Genomic DNA, 18,741 nt, shown 5'->3' on the forward strand with positions numbered 1-18,741 from the left:
GATATAGCAATTACAATTACAGAGATGCATCTGGACCTAATCTATTGTGGTGGGTCCATAACTAGGCAGGGCATTGGATCCTCCACTGTACCAAACCTGTAGCACTATAGTGCAAGTTTTTGGAATACATACAGAGGTGCATCCTAACCTAAGCTAGCTGTCCTTAACGCAACTTGGTTCGCTGGGTTTTCTCCTAGCTTAGACCCCCTAAATGTATTTTTAATCATGCCATAAAGTAAATTACTGTATATGGATGCCTCTTAACCTAACCCAACTTAGGATTTTGGGCCCTTACTTACCCTCCTTGATTCTCTCATCCTAACTTGACATGATCGAGAGATATAAAGCATAAGAGTGAATACAGAAATTCTTCTAATCATAACTTCACATTGTGGCCTAACAAGAGAAAAGGCACCTCCATGTTGTCTTCTCCTCATGTTAGTATTGCTCATAATATATTCCATACCTTGAGGTTGGGAATTGTTTAACTAAATGGCACACATTTTCTCTTTTCCTTTTCCCAGCCCTATTAATGACATTTTTCACCATAGATTTCTTGGTAAATGAGTGTCCAGATGGTTCATGCACAGTACTACTACCAGTAGGACATTTGAAGAAATACAGAACAGATGTGATATTTTTGTATGTACCAATTTTCTTCACATCCAAACTGACAAATTTAAGAGGTTCACATATAATTTATGATCTGATAATTACTTTAACTTTCAGTAAGCTGTGAAGTTTATGCTATTAAGTTTTACTAGTTGCTTACAGTATATTTTTTCTTTTTCAGAAAATCCTCTTCACATATCTTGGCAAGACAGTATGTGGATTCCACATCTAAATTCAGCAAATATTTTGGAGTACTTCTCGGAAAGAACAAATCCCTTTTACTCCAGAGATTGCAACAATGAGTTCATCAAGATGCAACAGAATACTAGGGTTGATCAGCTAACGTAAGTTTTAATGTACTGTGGATGAAGTGAAGTTTTTCCGTAAAAAAAATTAACCTGTGTGGCATTTTGTTTCATTCACATTACATTAATGTGCTCACATATGGGAGAAAAAAACCACTAGTAAAACTTCTTTTCTGCCAAATCTAGATTCTAGTATTTTTCCTTTTAACTGGTAAATAGAAAAACTCCTTTATGTTGGTAGCCTGTTGTGAAGTTACGTTAGACCTTTTCTTTCATAATACCATTGAGTTATTGGTTTTGGAAATAATTACAAATGTTATTAGATTAAAAGAGCTCTGTTTTTCTCACAAAGTCATATTTGTCAGGGATTTACAAAACAAATCAATAACATTTCTTCACATCCAAACTGACAGTTGTAAGAAGTTCATAGATGCTTGGTGTACAATCCTGTAATTACTGTAGTAATAGCTTTCATACATTCAACTTACCTGTCAGATATATACTTGGCTATAGACTCCGTCGTCCCCGACAGAAATTCGAATTTCTCGGCACACGCTACAGGTAGGTCAGGTGATCTACCGGCCTGCCGCTGGGTGGCAGGAATAGGAACAATTACCTTCTAAGGACAGATTTTCTCTGTCGCTGGGAATGTAAACAATTACGTTTGCTTTCCCTCCTGATTTGATTTCGTGTTTCTTCGCCATTTGATCTTCTGGGCTAACTTTTACAGGGATAGTAATGGATCTTTGGTTCGGCATACGCTTTTGTTAACTTTTACGTAATTTTTTTTATAAAATTAATTTTCGAAAATTTCGAAGATTACATTAGGTGTTAACTACCGAAGCTTTCGGTAGACACTCAACACTTTCAAGAAAGGGAATTACTTATATTTATTTATTAATACAAATAAGTGTTAGAATTTGATTGAGTAAATTTATATCTTTCTTCCTAGTTAGGGGAAGTCAGAGAAGTAACTATATACGCTTCCTTCAGAAGCTTTATTAGCTCTTGTGTTAACGAACAATTAGAGTATTAACAGTACTAGTAGTTGTTGCATCCTCATCACCTTCTTACTTCACAGAATCTACAATTTCATATTTGCAAACAGAATCTACAATTTCATATTTGCAAAATGAAGATAAATGGATGTAGCTCAAATGCGAGCTCTTAAAGGTAAGAAGAAATATAGTGTTCCCCATTGCAATAGAGGGTGCGTCTGATCGGCTCTGTTTTACTCCCAGGTCTAGACCTCTTCCAAGCTCACAGGCCCAGGAGGAGAAGGAATGTCGAAAGCCTTACGGAGGTTATGGAGAATCCCCACCGATCAGGCGTCCCCTCGCAGGTTCTGTAGAACTCCCAGACTGCCAGGGATAGCCATTGGAAAGGCATCCTAATTCAATGTGTTCCCCTTATTATTATCGTCTCGATGAATTAAGGAGAAGAAAGATTCAACGGCGTAGATTAAATGAAGATGCAAGATATTCTCGTCATGGGTATCAGAACTCAAAAAAGACTGCTAAAATATGATATCATTCGATAGCAGTGGTGGTAGAGGCATTGCCCTATCCTGTTTTCGTCCCCCGTACATCAAGACGGGGGGCTCTATCCCATGGGGTTTGAAATGATTTTTTTTTTTTTTCAACAAATTCCTCATCGGTACATTTATATGAAAATATATCTATTCGGGGAAGAACGAATTAGATATTAAAGAATATTTGTTGATCAAATGATTATCAATCTCGTTTAGTGATTAAACATATATAATAACTTTTTAAGCTTCTAGCTTTTTCGGAGCACCAGGAGTATTTCGAGCAACGATACTCCTCCTTGTGCCAGGAGTATTCGGAACGAGATACTCCTGCCAGCCGCCAGGAGTATTTCGAGCACGATATCCTCCTAGGCGGAATGAGTATTCGGAACGCGATACTCCGGCCAAGCGCCAGGAGTATTTCGAGCAAGATTTTTTCTCCTAGGCGCCAGGAGTATTCGGAACGCGATACTCCTGCCAGGATCCAGGAGTATTCTGAGTGCGATACTCCTCCTAGGCCCCCAAGGAGTATTCTGAGCTCGATACTCCTCCCAGGCGCCAGGAATATTCTGATCACAATACTCCTCCTAGGCGCCAGGAGTATTCGGAACGCGATACTCCTGTCAGGCGCCAGGAGTATTCAGATCACGATACTCTCATGGCGCCAGGAGTAGTATTCGGAACGCAATACTCCTCCCAGGCGCCAGGAGTATTCGGAACGCAATACTCCTGCCAGGCGCCAGGAGTATTCCGAGCACGATACTCCTTCCAGGCGCCAGGAGTATTCTAGGCAAGATACTCCTGCTTAGAGCCAGGCACTTTCTCCTACAAGAAGAGCCTGACAACCACCAGGAGTCCTCCAGGCGAAAGGTGAAAGACATTCGAGGCTTCTCCTGATAGGGACGGGAGTTGTCGCACAGGCGGCCGTCGCCCTTGTCAGGATAGTCTTAATGCAATAAAGGCAAGAGCAAGTTCGGCCTTTTCCTGGCAGGGACTCAAGATGTAGCACAGGCGGCCGTAGCCCTTGTCAGGTTAGTCTGTACTGCTAAAAAGCTCTTCACCTTACGAAAGCAGGCGCTCTCCTCCGGTTGCTCATTCTTCTCCCAACTTGATGGACAGGAAATGGAAGATAGATCGGAATTGGAAGCCAATAAGGGGGCAGGTCTCTCAGTTTATAAGACCTTAGCGACCTTTTTTTTATTGGAAAAAATTAGTTCATTACCAATAAGACGATATTAAAATCTTCTCCTTCTAAATAATTGCAACCAACCATTTACAGAAAGAGTGGCAATCGTTTGCAAATTGAACAAGATTCGGACGAGCTCTCATTCATTGATTAGAGGCTCTTCCAGATAATAGAGGCGTAGAATACGGCCTTATATCTAAGAGATTAAAAAATTTGAGGGATTCTCTTCGATCCTAGGGTTTTCATTGCGATCTCTTTCGACTAATACTAATTCGTGTTTATTGACGAAAAGAACGAAGAGGACAAGATTTCCATTCTCTCTCTGCATCGGAGAGGAAAGAATGTAGTAAGAAACGACTACTGAATGACAAGTCATATACGCATCCCATAGTTGCTACGGAATTATCTATATCCTTACAGGATTTTCCTGGTAAGGACTTCGCTTAAAAGGTTTGTTACGACAATACCTACTCAGCTTCGGTATTTAACAAAGGTTGTTTGGCTTAAATTTACATTATTGAGAGCTTCCTTAGGCTCAAGAATAATTTTATTATATTCCTTCATTGCATGAAGTAACTGGCAACTCAAGATGAATGCAGCCAGGCAGCGAACGAGTCGGCCGGGCTGTCATTGTATTGTAAGGCCAATACAGTACCATCCAGTTTCGGTCACGAGCAGTCGGTTACATCTCTCTCTCCAACGGGATCGAATGGTTAACCGTATATTCCCCCTACAATCATGGACTTAGTTTCGAATAGAGGGGATAGTTAAGCTAACATAAAATATTGTCTGCCTTTTGCTAAGAAACTTTCAATAAGAAAGATTTGTTCCGACACGGCATACAAACCTTCGGTCCTTTTACAATAGGAAGGTACTAGCGGACAGCTGGCGATTAGGTCGTAAGCTTTTCGAACAAGGGGTTCGGTTAGTTAACTGCTTGTCCGACAGGTGCTCTCGCGGCGCGCGGAACTGGGGAGGGCTAAACAAATCACTTTTGCTTTCGGCCTCACAGTGGGATGGACGTGTGTGTTCGACGCTCTCTGCCCGCTTCTCGTCGTTTGCTTTCTGAGTATTTGGTTGTAATTGTGTATGAAAGAGTTATTGTAAGTACAATCATTCTCTCTTTTCATATTAATTGCTGCAATCAATTAACTATTAATGATGGAATCTCCTCGCCTCGCTACCCCACGGAGACTTTGCCCGGGTATCGAAGGGCGTAAATGCGGGAAGTTCCGATCGTTCCCGGAGATTGACCCTCAATATTTGTGGTGCTCGGTGGTCGGGGGCAGCCCGAACTGCCACACCCGAGCCGAGCCCTGTGATGTATGTAATGATTGGTCGGAGGCGCAGTGGACTTTGTATGAGGGCAGGAAGAAGCGAAGGCCTGCAAAGGAGTCGTCGGAAAGCTCTCCCGCGACTCCTTTGGTGACGGACACTTCGTCTTCTTTCCTGCCGCCCGCTCAACTTCCACGTCTCGCGCCTTCCCTTCGGGGGGGGGTGTGTCTAGGTCCTTCTCCTCTCCTGACGTGTCGAGTGTGGAGGAGGGCGCTAGATACCCTGACGTAGAGTTGTACTCTGGGTCCTCTATCCGTTCGTCTTCGCGCGAGCGGGTAGAGGATCCTTCTAATCACCCGACTTTTGCCTCCTCAGGTGCGGTTGCCGCGAAGGATGACCTCGGACAGGTGTGGGCATCGTTGGGGCTGCAGGGCGTGCCGAGTGTCCAGGGGCTGCTCTACCATCTCGCTGGCTCCGTGGCGGTCACCCATGCAACGGTCACGACCACCACCACGACCCTTACAACACCCGGCTACGCTTCACCTCCTCACCTGGTGTACACCCAGCACGCGGTCTCTGTGACACCCACTACATCGGTGCAGGGGCCAGTCGCCGTAACTCGGGGGAGTGTGATGCCGCCACCTGGTGCCGTGCTGCCGCGACCGGACTTCATGTGCCCGAAGAGCTCGCCCCTGGACCTCCCACCGGTACCTAGGACGTCTGTGCCGCTGGTTCGCCCATCTGGACCGCCCACACAGTCTGCCGTACCTGCCGTGACCACCGCTGCCGTTCCTGTACCTGCTCCTGCTGTCTCGTCTGCCGTTCCTGTGATGCTCGCACCTGCTGATGTTGTTCCTGTTCCTGGCGCCGCTGCTCCCGATGCTGATCTGTTCGGACAGGTGCGTCCGGGCCCTGTTGCTTCGGCAACAGCAGCCCCGGCTCCGTCCTGGATGACAGATCTGACGTCGGTCCTGAGGAGGTTGACGAAGAAGAAGAAGAAGAGGAGGAAGGTCGTCGTCGTCTTCATCGTGTCTTCGTCGTCGTCGTCGTCTCGCCGCCTCTTTCCCCTTCCCATTCTTCTTAAGGCTCCCCCAAGGACTCCCCCGCCTCAAGAAGAAGAAGGTCGCCTCCCCCCCCCGCTAAGAAGTCTTCCCCTCAGGGCAACTTCTAAGGGCCCCGTCTCGCTTCTTGTGAGACGGGGGGGTTGTTCTTCCGCTGGTCACCCTGCTTCCCCCTTCCTCTTCGGGGAGTCGCAGGACCTCCGTCTCTTCTCCCCCGCAAGGAAGAAAGAATACGGGGTGGACCAGAGGGGTTGCCGGCTAACACCGGCACTTCCTCACCTGCTGTCAGTGGTTTCGGACCACCAGCAGCAGGGTCCGGTGCTCGGTCCGCTCGTTCGCGAGAGGTACCGAGTGGGTACGGTCGCCTACCAGCGACCGTGCAGCCAAGGAACCAGACCTCTGAGTCCGCTCAGGCGTCAAGGTTCACGGCACGGAAGGCAGGAAGACTGGTGACAGCCGCTCACCGCGACCTCTCAAAGAACCAGCTCATCGCTCTCGCGGCGAGCAGGGCTGGGCTACCCAGGGCGGTACGTGACGGTCCTATGGACCTGGCCACGGGCTGATGGGCTGGGAAAGGAGGTACCCCCGTTCGTCCGGCACCCAGCCACGGGCTGGTTACCAGTCGAAACTGACGCATCCGGTGATGGATACGCCCCACCGATCTCACCGATGACAGTGGGAGGCTCACCGGCGTCGCCTTGGACCGTTCGCTCTCACAGAGATCTACTTGGGTACGGCGACCAGCACCAGCCTCCTCTTGACACACGAGGAACCGGGGCCGCCTGTTTGCTCGGTCCAGCCAGTTCTCCGCACAGCGAGACCGGCTCGACTAGGTTCTATCGCAGCTCGATTGCCACCGCGGGGTTCTTGGTTGGCGATCGCCTGCAGTCCTCCAAGCCCGGCTGGTTTTCTGCCAAGCAGATCGAGGAGATACGGTCAGGTCTTCCCTCCCTCCCATACCTTCACCACCTCCTCGGGTTACACGGGAAAGGGGGGTCCCCGGAGGTATTGAGGGAGTGATCGTGAGGGGGTGCGCCCCTCAGGAATCCCGCCACGTCGTCGTAACGTTACCAGGGCTCGGTTTCTCGGACCAGCCAGGTCGTACGCACAGGTTGGTTGGAGGAGACCGAGGAGGGGCTGTCGCTGCTCCCTCTTCCTTGGGGAGGGAGGGAGGGTCTCGGGAGGTGCTCCTGTTTGGAGGGGGGATGTGGACGGTCCCGACTCCGCAGGATGCAGTCCAACTTCCGTTGCGGATCCAGAGGAACTTTTGCCCGAAGGGTTATTGCTCTGATTCGTCATCACAACGACCATCGGGGAAGGATCCCGCCGCTCCCACCATCCGAGCCCCACGTCCCCGGCTCGAGTCGGTTTCTGGGGCCCTCCCGAAGAGGGAACCCAGACCGACGGTGGGTTTTCGCCGCGTTCTCCTGGAGCTTGGCGGACTCTCAGTGCTGGTACCAGGTTTGAATCCGCTTGTCTCCCGGTGGAAGAAACGGTTTTCGCTCAAGTCCTGGCAGGTTCGAGCAAGTCTGCTTCCACCTTCCTCTGCTATCGGACAGGGCGGCGGTTTTGACGTTGCCATCTGAAGACCCGATGCCGCCCAAACAGGTGGAACCCGGAGTTAGCTAGGCTGACTTCCGGGTGTGTCCTCTGCAAGCTGCCCTGTCCGAGAAACCTGTGGTTTTCTCGCTTTAGCAAGAGGCAACTCGGGCCTGGAATCTACCGCCTACTTGGCAAGCTTTCCAGGCCGTTCTCCTGGCTATATCTTGGTGGTCCCTCACAGTATCTAAAGGGTCGCAGCCAATAGCTCCGGGGGAAGTTTCTCCCCGAAGATGACTCGGCCTTCAGGAGACTTTGCCCAGTCTGGGGGGAAGGAGCCATCTCCCTTCCTTTGCCCAAGCCAGACGGTTGAACCTTGGTGGGCCAACCTTGGTTCTCCGACGAAGGGACGCCTTGATCCCATTAATCGTCGGGTTTCCAGGGCGGCCCGGGGGCGTGTGCTGGCGGCGTTGGGAACTTCGGCCAACGGACCTTTAGGTGGTTCAGCGTCTCTCTTACCCAGGAGAGATTTTTGGGTGGACGCTGCGGTGGTACAGGAACGGCGCACTGATGAACAGTGACCGTCTGGTTCCCACCAGGCAGGTCTCAAAGGGCTTCTGGGCAGCCTCGGACTCGCGGTAAGTTCTAAAATAGCTCGGGCTTAGCGCCTTCCTCCCGGCGGCTAAGACGGGTTTTGCTGCGTCGAAGCCCTGGGGAAATGACCTTCTGTCTTCTTCGACTTCTAGCAAGGGGAGCCGTAACCCCCAGCCCTCCTCCCATCCCTCCTCATCCCGTTTGGAGGCTCTGGCGAAGAAAGTCGAAAGAAAGGGGGTGGGAAACCTATGTGGGGGGGGGTGGGGGGGGGGAGGAAGGAGGGGGGGGGACCGTTCCCCCTCACCTGTCTGCCGGAAGTGGGGGGGGTGCCATGGCCAAAGCCATTGGGCAACTTGGCAGCGGCTACTGGCGGCCGAGAGCCTGGATTTTGTTATAGTGTCCTTCAGGGAGGGATATCATATTACCCTTCGAATCTCGGCCATCCCCGGTCACCTCCAAACCCTGGTCCAACAGCAGTCGTAAGTTCCAAGGGTCATCCGAAGGACATAGCACTGAGAAACAGGAGATTACAAGACCATGCTGAGCAAGATAGCTGTAGAGATCGTCACTGGATCAGTCACCGGGGCTTTTTACAGTCGAATCTGTTCCTGGGTGGGAAAAGTCTACGGGAGGCGTGGACGCCCGGTGATAGAATCTCTCTCCCTGGAACCGGTTTGTTTCTCCCAGACCCGGTTTCACGACTGGCAGACTGGCACGCCTTCAGTGCTCAGACTCCATCAGGCGAACGATTTCATGCTTTCAGTGGACTTGAAGGATGCGTATTTCCAAATACCCATTCATCAGTCCTCCAAAAGAAATACCTTCCGCTGCATCCTCGACGGGAACGGTCTCCAATTGTACCAGTTCAGGGCAACTGGGGGGGGGGGGTGCTTCGGTCTCTCAACCAGCCCCAACAGGTGTTTCACATGCGAGTGTTCACTCTGGTGTCTGCTTGGGTGCCCATTTTCGCACGGGATAACGTCTCATGAGGTATCTCGAACGATTGGTTTAGTCCTGGCGATGCTCCCGGCTCGCAGTTGCTACAGGACAGGGATCGATCTGCCTCGAGTTTCTGTCGGCGATCCTGGGGAGTCGTTGGTGAACCTTCGAAAAGTCCGATCTCGAGCCCAAGCAGAGGATGAAGTACCTGGGTATGCTGATCGACACGGTAGCAGGGCGAGTCTTCCCCGCAGACTCGCGGATCAGCAGATTCAGGGAGGCAGCCAACCAGTTCCTGTCTCGGCAGGAACAGGTAGCTCAGCGATGGCAAGTCGTGATCGGACACCTGTCGTCACTCGAGAAGTTAGTCCCTCACGGGCGTCTTCACCTGCGGTCTTCTTCAGTGGAGACTAAAGGAGAGTTGGTCGCAGGCGACGGATCCCCCAAGCTTTCCAGTGTCACTGACACAGGAGGTGAGGCAGGACCTAGCCTGGTGGCTGGACGACAGGAACCTCTTAAGGGAGGAGTGCCACTGCGCACTCCCCCCCCGGACATGCAGCTGTTCTCAGACGCATCGACCGAGGGATGGGGCGCACACCTGGAGGAGTTGCTGACTTCAGGAGTGTGGGACGAGAACGACAAGCACCTTCACATCAATGTACTGGAACTCAAGGCAGCGTCCTCGCTCTCCAAGAGTTCCAGGGACCGCTTGATGGGACACTCAGTGGTGTTGATGTGCGACAACACCACGGTGGTGGCTTACGTCAACAAACAGGGGGGTGGGGCCTAGTGTCTCTCAGTTGTACCAGTTGACTCGGCAGGTGCACGAGTGGGCTCAGGCACACTCAATAGAGCTGTCGGCACGCTACATTCCAGGGAAGAGGAATGTAGTAGCAGACACGCTCAGCCGTCGGGATCAGGTGATAGGGACCGAATGGTCTCTACACCAGGACGTGGCGGAAAGGCTCTTCGACCTGTGGGGGCGACCAGTCGTGGATCTGTTCGCCACCCGGCACAACAGGAAGCTCCAGGTGTTCTTCTCGGCCGTGCCGGACCCATGGGCAGCTGCAGAGGACGCTCTTCAACACCCGTGGGACCAACCTCTTCGCCTATGCCTTCCCCCGTTCAGCCTGATTCGCAAGGTGATCAGTCGAGCGCTGGTCACCCCGAATCTCAGGATGATCCTGGTGGCTCCCAAATGGCACAGGCCATTTGGTATCCGGACCTGCTGGCTCTTCTCGCAGGAGAACCGAGAGAGATTCCCCCTTGGCACAACCTTCTCGCCCAGCCACACGTCGAGCGGGTACCACCGAGCAGTCCAGTCCTACGTCTTCACGGCTGGCTGTTATCCACCATCTCTTGCGAACGAGAGGCTTTTTCTCGTAGCGCAGCAACAGAGATGGCTGGAAACGGTCCGTCAGTCCATCTGCAGCTGTGTACCAGGGGAAGTGGGCCGTCTTCTGTGGTTGGTGTCGTAGACGGGGTCTATCTCCTCTCAAGAGCCACTCTTCAGCAGGTAGCGGATTTCCTCGTTTTTTCTTCGCCGAAGAGAAGCTCCCTCTCAGTCCCCACAGTCAAAGGATACAGAGCCGCCCATGGCGCTCGTCCTGAAACTGAGGGGGTTGGACATCTCGAACTCGTTCGAGATCTCCTTGTTATTTGAGGAGCTTCGAAAGGTCTTGCCCACCCAGGGAACTCAGGCCCCCTGCGTGGGATGTGACTCTCGTCCTTAGGAGTCTGACTCGAACACCGTTCGAGCCACACTCCGCCGAGTCGTCAGACAGGGATCTGACCCTCAAGACCCTCTTCTTGCTGGCCCTGGCATCGGCGAAGAGAGTAGGGGAACTTCATGGTCTTTCCTATGATGTACGACACTCCAGGGGATGGGGATCCGTGACGCTCGATTTCGTCCCGAACTTCGTTGCGAAGACTCAGAAACCGTCGGTCCCTGACGACAGGTTCGAGTCATTCACGATTCCCTCCCTATTGGACTTCACCGATAATGATGCGGATGAGATGCTGCTTTGGTCCTGTGAGGGCGCTACGGCGCTATCTGAAGAGAACTCGACAACTCAGGCCTGAGTGTCGACGCCTCTTCGTTAGCACCGGGGTCACCAAGAAAGAAGTATCCAAGAACACTCTTTCATTCTGGCTGCGTGAGGTCATCAGGAGGGCGTATGAGGCTGATGGTAGTGACGACATCCGTACGTCCCGTCGAGAGCTCACGAAGTCAGAAGTATTGGCCCCTCGTTGGCGTTTCGTAAGAACTTCTCCGTGGCGCAGGTCCTGAAGGCAGGGGTCTGGTCTAACCAGACTACCTTTACGTCCTTCTACCTTCGGGATATTGCCCACAGGTCTTGGATACCTTTTCCTTGGGACCGTGGTGGCTGCTCAACAAGTTGTGTAGCTAACCCAGACCCTCGCAGGCTGAACAGCATCGAGTCCTGGTGTGACTGTGTGGATGGATGTGTGAGTGAGTGAGTGACTGGCTCTCTCTTCCCATCTTTTCCTCCCCCTCTACCTGTGGGCAGAGGGCCACGGTCGTCACTACGCTGGATGAGGACGAGATGCAGGTGAGCTATATGACAGAGCCCCATCCTATCCCTTTCACTAGGGATAGGAGCAGAATATCACCCACTCCTTCTAACAAGGGGGGGAAGTGGATGCCTACAAGTCAAACCCATGACTTTATATTTGCTCCTGTACAGGAACAAGTTCTTACATTGCTGATACGAAGAGATACGCATGCCTCTCTCTTAGTACTCGTCCAGAGGTCTGACCATTGATCCTGCGGTGCACACCCCGATCAATCGGACAGAGGCTTGGATCCCTCCTCGCTCTTACGACCAGGGAGGCTTCCAAGGTTGGGCGAACACCAGTCTGTTCACAAAAGACTCAGATTCCACCCACCAAGAAGTGAGTCTTCCTATTGTAAAAGGACCGAAGGTTTGTATGCCGTGTCGGAACAAATGACAATTTGTCTAAAATTGCATTTTTCCTAAACTATACAAACCTGAGGTCCTTTTACACATAGCCCCACCTCATGCCACCCCTCACTCTGCAGTTTTTGCTTGGGCCAAAAGCAAAAGTGATTTGTTTACCTCCCAGTCGCGCGCGCGCGCCTGTCGGACAAGCAGTTAACTACCGAACCCCTTGTTCGAAAGCTTACGACCTATCCAGCTGCCGCTAGTACCTTCCTATTGTAAAAGGACCTCAGGTTTGTATAGTTAGGAAAAATGCAATTTTAGACAAATTGTCATATTATAACCTTTCAATGCTGTTTACCGTAGGTAACATTATTAAAGGATTCTAACGCAGCAGAACATATTATATAATGCTCTCATGCTTACGAAAAGAAAGCATGGCGTATTAGAATACATGCTTAGTGAGAAGATGGATGTAGTAGAGAATTCACTTTAAGACTACGGTATGGTCAGTCTTTCGAGAAACACGCACAACCTTTTAGAATCGGATATTGCTCAAGAGAAGATGGATGTGTGGGATGGGGAAAACATTCTCTTCGTGGCAGAAATGGTTTCCCTGGATGGACTATACTACGTATATAAGAGTTTTTTCCTACTAAGAACGGAATTAACATGTGTAAGGATGTCGGGTACCATAAAGGCACAGATGTTCTGGCACATAACATAAAGAGAATTAGAAGAAAGCGCCAGCCTGGCGCATAACGCCAGAAGCGCTAGCGCCAGCCTGGCGCAATGGGCCAGAGGCACCAGCCTGGCGCAATTGCGCCAGAAGCGCCAGTCTGGCGCATTGCGCCAGAAGCACCAACCAAGATAATTTCTTGTTTAGCGAGTTATTACCTAAGAGTCAGTAGCCTTTCAGACAGCAGGCTCGGTAACGGCAAAATTCGTTCCTGATTTCGTTACTTGTCTAATCGGAAAAGGGTCTCCTTTCAGGAAACGGTAAAATGAGGGATTTTAATCATTAGGCCAATTCCAGGACTCTCTCATATCGCAAGAAGCATCGAGAATATCTTTTTTCGCCCTGTTCGCGTTAACAAAAGAGAACCTATTGGAAAACAGGCACGGAACGTAAACGATCCTTACCAGGTTCGATGCAAGATTTTGCACGTCCGTGAGAACCTTCTCGATCGACGATAATAAACTGTTAACGTATGTTTAACATTTATTGGAAAGAGTTGTGAGAACCTGCGGAAAAGTATTCACAGATCTCTTCGCAAGGTAGAAGACGAACGAGCTTCCTATAGACTAGCTTCCTTTTCCTCGAAACAAGAGGGGTAGCAAGATATGCCATCTTTAATTTAAATAGGGAATAAACTTTAGTCTTTATTTCCCCTAGTTATATATATTCTTAACAGATATTAAGATAAATGGGCGTCAAAGGAAGAAGAGAAGGCCTCATTTTGGCCATAGAGAGGTTGGATTCACAGAGGTCACGTTTTTCTCTCAGCATGTGTCGGAAGGCTTTTCTAAGAGAGTAGAGATTTTATCGGAATCTATTATAAATAATGGGACCTGAAAAACCTATCCACTCTGAGTCAGCCTGCGTGCAGACTGACCAGAAGTAAACATGAATGAGAGGATTTTTCAAGAGAAGTTTGATAACTCCTTCAAATATGCTAAAGACATAGAGTTGCTGCAGATCGTGCTAGAGGGAAGGGGGAAACTGTCCTCTTCCGATACCAAAATCGCATATTCAATTCAATTCAATTCTTCCGATACCTCTGTGAACCACATAGTGGTTTTCTTCCCTTTCAGAGGAAGAATCACCTTTTGGTATTTCTGCTATCAATGAACACAGTAAAAGGATATTTACTCGGTCTCGACAAAGAGTATTAGAGATAGCAGAAAATTAAGATCTTCGGGATCTTATACAATACCTCTACGACAAGAGTAGGAGATCTTATACTTAGAATGGGATCCTATTTTGGGCCTCGGATTCCGTGTTCTGACAAGATGGAACTGCTCCTCATCAAATGTTTCTCTTGGTCCTAAACGACCAAAAGGACAAGTGAAATTTTGGGCTTTGGAATCTGGAATCAAATTCTTATAAAGACTCGGCAATGGTTCTTGCAGCATAGTATGTTTGGCAAAAGAACTAAAGCCTTTTATTCCTGAATCAACGCTTTCAGATAGAGGATTTGTTGTCCAGGCAATTTATTTACGTTTTCATCTACAGAGGAAGAAAAGGTTTAAACGATTGCTGACAGAGTCTTTGGAATGCGATGAGGGCTCAAAACTACTTCCAGAAGGTTCAGAGAGATACATTAAAGAGCTAGAAATCAGGAGTCCTCCCAATTTCAGCTCAGTCTCCTTAAACTTCCAGGCTCCTTCCCTTCCTTCGGGCAAGGATAGGGAGAATCTGCAACGAGAAAACTCATCAACATGTAGGAAGAGAGCTCGTTAGCAACGGAAGTATTCAAGAAGGATCCTCCTCGGAGGAAGACTTGTCTCTAGGACTGTTAGATTTCCTATCGTCTTCTGGATGTAGCTGACTAAAATCATCTCCCCTTGCCAGAGACTAAAAGCTCAAAGTGAAAGAATTCTTCCACCCTTCTCCAGTCTCCTAATAAACGATTGTGGATGTTCAGGACTTTCGGACAATGTAGCGCCAATCAGCGCCAAAATACCAGAACAGGCGTAAAGATGCCAGAGGAAAGGACCCCAGTCCAAATAAACACTGTCATTGTCTGATGAGGAGAAGGAGTGGGCCTCCAACCTGGCGCAGATGCGCTAGAGGCAAATAAATGGGAAAAAGTGTCCGATGTGGACATCGCCAGTTTTCCTTGAGACTCTTAAGAAGCTCGAAGCTCCAGCAAGTGGGGAGAAGTCAGCCAGGCTCCAGACAGGCGCAAGGCGCAAGCCAGGCTCTAGGCTTCATCCAGAAGAGTCAATTTCAAAGAAAGCCGGGGTCTCTTTGGAACAGTGTGATCTCTAAAGCACTTCTTAAGTAACTTGATGATTCCTTCAAACAGCTAAGAATTAGAAGCGCTTGAAGTGCGAGCTTTTAACAATTCTTGTTCTTTCCATAACAATATGTCGTGAGAGACATATTAGCTGTAATTTACGGGAGATGCAACTCTGTGTTGTCTTCTCTTTGCACGAAGGAGGTCAAGTTGACCTAAGAGATCCTTCTCTCTTTGGTTACGTGTCTACGGATACGTTGCTGGGATAGGGAGCCGACACTGATCCTTAACTAGTGAGTTAAAAAATTTTATTTTAACATAAGTATACTATTTTCTTTGGGTTTTTTGAAATGAGTTTGGGGATAGCTCTTTTCAAATTAAGCACAAACCCTCGTGTTAGGATCAGGTGATCGGGATCGGTGTTGTGCTCCTTAATTATGCCAGTAGGCATAGGTGTGTTGTCATGTAAGTGGATAAGACCCCATTGACAAATGCCCACTAGATTCTGTCAAGTAAGTGGATAAGACCCCATTGACAGATCTACAAGAACTCTTAGCCATAGGTCACATCCTCGCTGAGGCTCTTGAGATGAAGCAGACTACTAGCAATAGCTAGGAAGTCGACCCTTTGTCGAAACACATAGGAACCAAGGTTTTATTTATTTATTACCTACAACGTATGTTGTTTACCTGTCTAATCAGTAAATAGCTGTCTCTTGCCCTCCACCGAGGGGTGCCAATCAGCTAAGTATATATCTGACAGGTAAGTTGAATGTATGAAAATGATATTTTTATGCATTCAACTTACCTGTCAGATATATACTTAGCTATAGACTCCGTCGTCCCCGATAGAAACTCTAATTTCGCGGCACACTCTACAGGTAGGTCAGGTGATCTACCGCCCAGCCGCTGGTGGCGGGAATAGGAATCATTCCCGTTTTCTAAGACAGATTTTCTCTATCGGCCGTGACAGCAACATTGTTGTTGTTACTCCTGATTTGATTTTCGTGTTTTTTCATCGCTATTGATCTTCTAAGCCGGTTATTTTGGTGACGTATTAGATCTTTGGTTTGGCATACTCTTTCGTGGACTGTTATTTGGACTTGGTTTTTGGATTTTTCTCATAATGTCGGATTCTAGCTTTACAGTTAGAAGACAGTGTGTAAATGAGGGATGCATGGTGAGGCTACCGAAAGCTTCGGTAGATCCTCACACAGGTTGTAAGGGGTGTAGAATGAATGAATGCTCAATATCTAACACCTGTGATGAATGTGTAGGTTTGAATGAGGAAGAATGGAAGAATTTAAATTCCTATTTAAGGAAATTGGATATGGATAGGGCTAGGAAGGCTTCCTCAAGAAGCGTAAGTAGGTCTCGTTCTAACGAGTCTATTAAATTAACACCTAACCCTAAACCTGTATCTTCCTCTTGTACTAAGACTGCAAATCCAGCAACGGAAATTGCAGATCTTAAAGCTGCACTGCAAAGGATGGAACGTAAAATGCTGACGTTACAAGGTAAGCACATTGATAGTGATTTAAGTGTCCCTAGTGCAGTGGAGGGTGCGTCTGATCGGCTTCATCTCGCTCCCAGGCCTAGACCTCTCCCAAGCTCACAGGCCCAGAGGAGAAGGAATGTCAAAAGCCTTACGGAGGTTATGGAGAATCCCCACCGATCAGGCGTCCCCTCGGCAAGATTCTGTGGACGACCCGAACTACCAAGGATCGCTACCGAAAAAGCATCCTAAAACAGTGTTTTTCGTCTTCAGATTCTTCACCTAATGTAAGGGGCTGGAGCTCTGATGAACTGTCACGCCCCTTAAAAAGGAGTTGGAAGGCTCCAACTTTGAATTCAAGCCCTGAGCTTTTCTCCGATGGATCTCCATGTGAAAGGAAGAAAAGCAAATTAATTCCTAAACGTAAATCGGAGTCCCCTTCCTATTCTAGACCTCCTTCACCTGAATCGGGAGAGGAGAAAGAGAATGCTGCTGCGAAAATTCTACTGAATGTACAGGAGCAGCTCTCTGCTTTAGTAGGAGTTTTTACGATGGATCCTTCCGATAAAGAGAACGAAGGGAAGGAAAGAAGAAACGAATGTAAAAGTTGCGGATTCTACTCGGATGAGTATGAAGAATGCGCCAAAAGCGCCAACCTGGCGCAATGCGCCAGATGCGCTAGAAGCTCCATATGAGTCAGAAGAGCCAGAAGCGTCAGATGCGCCAGATGCGCCAGAAGCGCCAGCCTGGCGCTATGCGCCAGAAGCGCCACCCTGCCGAAATGCGCCAGAAGCGCCAGCCTGGCGCAAGGAGCCACGAGCGCCAACCTGGCGCAATGAGCCACAAGCGCCAACCAAGAGCAATGAGCCAGAAGCGCCATCCAGGCGCCAGAAGATACGGACTTCTTCCAAATTGGCGACAAGTTAAGCCAGGAGGTTTTGTCTAGCTTTCGGAAGGATAAACTTTACCTGACAGGGAATCTAGGTGCCGCACAGGCAGCCGTAGCCCTTGTCAGGATATGGGTGGTTCCGTGGAAAGCGATAGGAGAGGACATCCTTCCTCTGACAGGAGAGAAAGGTGCCGCACAGGCGGCCGTCGCTCTTGCCAGGAGAAGGATAAGGTCGTGTTGCAGGATCAACCTATCTCTCGTAGGGACGCAAGTTCCCGCACAGGCGGCCGTCGTTCTTGCGAGAGTGGGGCAGATGTTGCAAGAGACCTGTCTCCTATTGAAAATAAACAATCCTCTTCGGAAATGGAGTTGGATTTGGAAGAAGTTTCGGACTCGGAAGACCACTCGGCTCCAGGCTTGTCAGATTACAAGACGCTGGCAGCCCTCTTACTTCAAGAGTTTGGGGACTCTTTAAGCCCTACTGCTCCTCCTTCTCCAAGGTCTTTATTTACAAGTACTAAGGTCTCGAAGCCATCATCTTTCATTAAAATGAAGCCAACCATTTCCATGAATAAGGCTCTCCGATTTGTAGGAAATTGGTTTAAATCCAAGGAGAAGGCGGGGAAGACAGTCTTTGCCTGCCTTCCTTCCAAAACTATCAGGAAAGAAGGGAATCTGGTACGAGACGGGCGAATCACTGGGGTCTAGCTCTCCCTACCACTGCCGAAGCAGATTTTCGAATCTGGTGGATTCGTCAAGGAGACAACCTTGTCATCGGCAAAGATTCAACCATGGGGGACTTCTGAGATGGACCATCTCTTCAAGAGATTGTTTAATGTCTTAGAAGTTTTTCTTTTTAACTTTTTAGACTGGTCCCTTGGGGTGTTGGCCAAGAAGACTCAAGAGAATGAATCTCTTAGCCCAGAAGTCCTTTATAGTGTACTGTCCTGCATGGACAAAGCGGTTCAAGATGGATCAGGAGAGGTGGCCTCGCTTTTTGGAACTGGAATTCAGAAGAAGAGAGTCTTATTTAGTTCTTTTCTGACGAAATCAGTTACTCCCATTCAGAGGTCATCTCTTCTTTATGCTCCTCTTTCGGACCAATTGTTTCCTGCACAACTAGTGAAGGACATTTCTCATTCTTTGACAGAAAAGGCCACGCAAGATCTCTTGGCCCAATCTGCAAAGAAATCAAGGACTTCGGTTCCTGTTAAGAGAGAGAATCGTACTCCTCAGCAGCCCTTTCGAGGGAGCTCCTCTTCCAGACTCTCCTTTAAGAAGAGAGGAATACAGAAGAGAGGTAGGTCTTCATTCAGACCTATCAAGAAAACAAAATGAGGACACCAGTCCTTCAAGCACTGGTAGGAGCCAGACTTCGGAAATTTTCCGAAGAATGGACTCTGAGAGAGGCAGAAAAATGGTCCCTTTTCAG

At 49.0% G+C, this 18,741-nt stretch overlaps 1 protein-coding gene across 1 annotated transcript in view; it reads left to right on the plus strand.

Annotated features, from left to right (window-relative positions):
- LOC135200846 (mediator of RNA polymerase II transcription subunit 6-like) overlaps positions 1 to 18,741 on the plus strand; it is a 64,388-nt gene that overhangs the window by 9,348 nt on the left and 36,299 nt on the right. The window contains exon 3 of the mRNA XM_064229544.1: positions 794 to 956. Within this exon, the coding sequence (XP_064085614.1) occupies positions 794 to 956 (163 nt within the window). The remainder of the gene's footprint in view (positions 1 to 793; positions 957 to 18,741) is intronic.

Source organism: Macrobrachium nipponense, chromosome 27, assembly GCF_015104395.2.
Source record: "Macrobrachium nipponense isolate FS-2020 chromosome 27, ASM1510439v2, whole genome shotgun sequence".
In the NCBI taxonomy this organism is placed as follows: domain Eukaryota; kingdom Metazoa; phylum Arthropoda; class Malacostraca; order Decapoda; family Palaemonidae; genus Macrobrachium; species Macrobrachium nipponense.